Source organism: Mercenaria mercenaria, chromosome 5 (genome assembly GCF_021730395.1).
Source record: "Mercenaria mercenaria strain notata chromosome 5, MADL_Memer_1, whole genome shotgun sequence".
NCBI classification, from domain to species: Eukaryota; Metazoa; Mollusca; class Bivalvia; order Venerida; family Veneridae; genus Mercenaria; species Mercenaria mercenaria.
Genome location: NC_069365.1, coordinates 22688073 through 22692799, shown reverse-complemented (window position 1 = coordinate 22692799; position 4727 = coordinate 22688073). Strand labels below are relative to the sequence as shown.

The window sequence follows — 4727 nt, the reverse complement described above, 5'->3', positions numbered from 1 at the left end:
ACCTTTATTCAGATTTTTTCTACAGCTATATATATTATTATCCAGTAAGGTAAGCTTAAGAAGATAGCCGTTTTAGATAAAGAGATTTTTAGCACTTACATAAAATAAAAGATCGATTTTCCGATTTTCAACTGGAATGTATCTTGATAAAGTTCATAAAGGCGTGATTGTATCAAGGCATACCCAGTCTAATTTTGTAACGATATGGTATTTAATTCCCCAATACTGTACAATTGAATTTATAAACATCAGTGCGCTTAAAAAAGTAAAACGTATACTTTTCTCACTTTTGAAACTTTGCGCTGAAATAAATAAGCGAAGTCAGGATTTTCTCATTTTCAAAACTATAAGCTGAAAATAGTAAACGAACGTAGGTATATGTTGTATTACAGTAGAAAATCGCAGAGAAATCATATTAATATAATATAATAAGTAGAGGTCCGCATGTTCCTATTGTATTAATACAGAGATACATCCTTTGTAATTCTATCTATTTCATACATCAAGCGATTTGTTAAGAGTATGTGATACTGCCATTTGCCAGCAAAGGCAGAGTTCATAGATCCCAAACAAATAGTTATTTTAAAGGCAGGTTTGCATGACCAAACCAACACGTCTTTCGCTACCTGCTAGTTTGAATTACATATATTCAGCAGGGGTATTTATTCCACACGACCAAACTATAAAATAAAACAGAAATTAATGTCTGTTTCTTAAACTGAAACCCTTCATTGATTCCAAATTAGACCCAAATTCATTATCAAAATTATGAAACCCCCCATGGGTTCGTAACGTTATCTCAAAACACTATAATCTTAATTTAACAAACAATAATGAAAGAATTTCAAACATAATAAATAATTTAATAAATATATCACAGACTTTTTGTAATGAAACAAAATGATAACAAATAAATGCAAAAAGGTAAACATGAGAAAACATAGTTACATGCATAATTAATATATAAATACTCTTAAAATGCTAATCTTTGGTGTGAAGACCCTTAGAGCTTAAAAATGCAAATTATACAAATACAATTGTCCTAATTTTCAGTTTAATACCACTAGCCGATTGCCAAAAAACAGGTCAAAGACAACTATTACAAAGCAAAGGTCGGATTAACTTATTATCAGTTACCAAAGTGTAATATTTTGGCAGCATTGAACATTATGACAATACAGGTATAATTATTACACAGCTAAAATAGATTAGTAGGGCTTAATTAAATAATCTTACAGTCTACAGTATTCTAAAAAATCCCCTTGTATTATTCGCTAAATTATATTCTCTTTAAACCTGTCATAATGATACAATAATTTTGTAAATAAAACAAACTGATCAATACAAGACTATTTCAATGGCAGACTAGCTTGTATAGACTTATACAAAAATAAATTATTATAAATTACAAAGGACATCAATCGATCTGTCAGTCAAAATTATGTAGCACTCTGTTCAATGCCTTTTAAATGATTCAGTAAATACATAAAATGACTTTGCGGTACAATTTTGCCATGTTGGCACGAAAGGTTTGCGTGTCCTGTATTTCTGGTGGTCCCGGAGTTACAAAGACAAGATACCGTGACAGTACATTAAGTTAATTAACCTTCTAAATAGGTGTGTCCAAAATCCGGAGCATTGACTTAGTGGAAGATAAAGTCTGAAGATCTAGTTGTTTCTTCTTGCAGCATTTATTTCTTTATTTCAGTTGACGGAGTCTAAAACTTTGCATAGTCTCTACCATGTTTATAAAACGTTATTTTTTGATGTGATACAATCCATGTTTTCACGCAAGAAAGTGGAACACATGTATATCTGAACACATGCACTTCATTCCATAGCATCGTGATCCGCTACCACTCAAGTTGTTGTTGTTGTTTATTTAGTCAGCCGACGATTTCTTTTTTGTATCGTCCTCTATCTTGAAGGTCGCAATCTCTCCAATGCCGTTTCTTAAACTGATTCGTCATCCAGAGGATTAGAAGACATGATATAATGTTATAATACTATGTCAAATAAACAGTTTGATCGTTGAAATCACTTATAAACAGAATTCAGCGGCTTTCTCCGTGGTTAGTTTATCTAATTATCACTTAGCTTGCAATGTGTACAAACTGACTGACTGAACCACATTAATCTCTGTGGAAAAAGTCGTTGCAGAAAATAAATTTGGCACATTTGTGTGTAGGTTCTTTAAAGACCAGTACGAATTCGCTCATGATACATGGTCGTCACCTGTCGTCGGTTGTACAAAAATGTGCATACCTGAAAATTTATCGGGTAATGTTTCCATCCATTTCAAACATTTTTCTATCGATTCTTTTTGTTCAATGTCATCTACATCTTGTAATCGACGGAAATTAAGTCCAGGTTCCGACGACGATCTCGTCGACGTTGAATGAATCGTTCCATCGGATAACCGGCCACTTCTCGTAACGTCACTTTTACGTTCCGTGCTAGACGTTCCCGAGTGTCTTGGCGTCTGTTTAGACGTTTGGTTTGTTGCGGCCTTTCGCCACTGTTTCAGTTTTTCTTCACTTCTGATCCACGTTGTCTGTCGCCTCCCGTGTCCCTGTAAGGGATTCGTTTTCTGATTCAACCTCACTGTAGCCATTTTATATCAACCGGTTATGTTTTTCACTATTTTATAAATTTCCGTGTCGCTTATCAACAGCTACTGTTTATATTTCACCGTAATAGCTACACTTAAAGTTTATCTATAATCGATGTAAGCTCAAATTAAAGTTCCTCTCTCGTATAAGATCGTTGTTCTTATGGCAAGACGCTATAAAACGCTTGATTTATATCCAAAAACCAATCCGCTACTCAAGGTATTGACCGAAAATTCCGATAATGACCGACCAATGAAATCGCGTCTTTTCAAATTAAATACGAACGTCCGCTAACAGGATTTTTCAATCGAATTGTCGGAAATATTTTCAATTAAGATAATCGGGTAATAAAATATTGATTAAAGACTTTTCATTGTTGTTTTGATCTCAAGCCAACTACTTTTTCATGAATTATGTCACATAAAGTGATAGGCGAGACAAGAATGAATAATATTGTCAATATCACAAAGGAAGAAAACTTTAAAGAAAATTCCGTTTTCAGTAGGAATCTAAATACTTTTACTTAGAGCATAACATTACACCTTATTCTGTTTGTTTATCTAAATGATCAAACACAGTAATCCACAAGTGTTAATTAATACATTGACCAAATAAGAGAGAGAAAAGATTTCACACAAACATGTTGTTATGAATTCCACACTTTTTGTGAGTGAAATTCTTGGACTCTTGTATTATTTAAACTATTTTATTTAAAATTTAATCAAAATATTTTCATTTTAAAAAAGGAAAAACACGCAGTTTAGACAGGACAAAATCTGTCAAAAATATGCGTCACTGTTAAATAGTAAATAACATGACATATCTATATCGGTGATATCTATAAAAAGAACGTTTGTCAACCAATTTACAATATTCGTATACAATAACAAATTTCAGAATATCAAAACACATACGGAAATGTAAATTAGAAGTCAGTCGAAAAAACAAAATCAACAGAAATCACTTATTGGGATAGTATGGTTTTAATCAAATAAAGGAATTACTTTGGTTGTACGGTTGTACTGGCGGCTAACACACATATATATATCATTAATCCATCGCAAGATGTTAACATGGAGCAGCTTCTAACAAATATGTGTGACGCACGTGTATTTGTATTCGGGCTTCAGTGAACAGTGTTTTTTCTTTTTGTTGTTTTTTTTTTTGTCGTTTTTTTTTAATCTGCGGAATACGTTTTCATTGCATGTTTGTTCGTACTAAGACGTATCACGTACAATATTTTTCCTTTTTTATAAAGAGCTACTACTACATAAGAACGGCCTCATTGACAATCATATCATGTGTTTGATGCATGAACAGAAGAAATATTGTATTTTAGTACAATACGGTACGATACGATACGGTATGGTACGATGTGTTGCGATACGATACAATAGGAGAGATCGTGTTTGTATACAAATTCTATTTTTAGAACTGATAAGACAGTGATCGGGTGGGCAGAAGCCGACTGTCCATGTTTTTTGTAAACAGTGATGTTTTTCTAACGGTCTAAACTTTCTTAAAACACAAATTACATAAATAATTTTTTGATCAATACGATACATTTTATTCGGCATTTAACAATAAACAGTTTATAGCAACATATATTAAAACAGTAAATACTTATGCTATTTGCAATATTTAAAGTTCCTAGTTTGTCACAGAAATAGACTTTCACATATACATTGTTATCAAAATCTGTCATTTATAACCATTATTTTCATAAATTAAGATGACATGGAGATTTCAAAACATTGCTCATAATGTATGTCATTAAAAATTTGGAAAGTATGTAATCTCTGATCTATACATTGATACGAATGGTCGAAAAATCCCCTGCCTTTAAATATAGTACAACGTTCTGATTTACAATGGATTAATAAAAGTATGTAGGGGGATTTTAAAAACTTAGCCTTATACACTGGCTTATTGAAGTGTATGTATAAAAGACAGTTTAAGCTTGAAAGATTATCTACTTCAAAATAAGCGGTATTGATAATATACTGAAAAGGTGAAATTTTAATACTAATTTTACATTGTTACAGATTAATCATCCTGATACTAGGGGGGGCAAATTAGGATGCGTCAGTGATCTATAAAAATAAAAATGACAAA

The 4727-nt window shown here is 32.1% G+C and overlaps 1 protein-coding gene across 1 annotated transcript; it reads right to left on the bottom strand.

The window, feature by feature from the left end:
* Positions 1 to 1928: 1928 nt before the first annotated feature.
* Positions 1929 to 2788, bottom strand: LOC128556919 (uncharacterized). Its single transcript, XM_053542895.1, has one exon. It carries the CDS (start codon positions 2612 to 2614, stop codon positions 2216 to 2218), a length of 399 nt encoding a protein of 132 aa, XP_053398870.1. The 5' UTR covers positions 2615 to 2788; the 3' UTR covers positions 1929 to 2215.
* Positions 2789 to 4727: the final 1939 nt, after the last annotated feature.

What these genes read in the sequence shown, in the direction of transcription:
- LOC128556919 (XM_053542895.1), bottom strand. Translation starts at nt 2,614, where the DNA reads ATGGCTACAGTGAGGTTGAATCAGAAAACGAATCCCTTACAGGGACAC.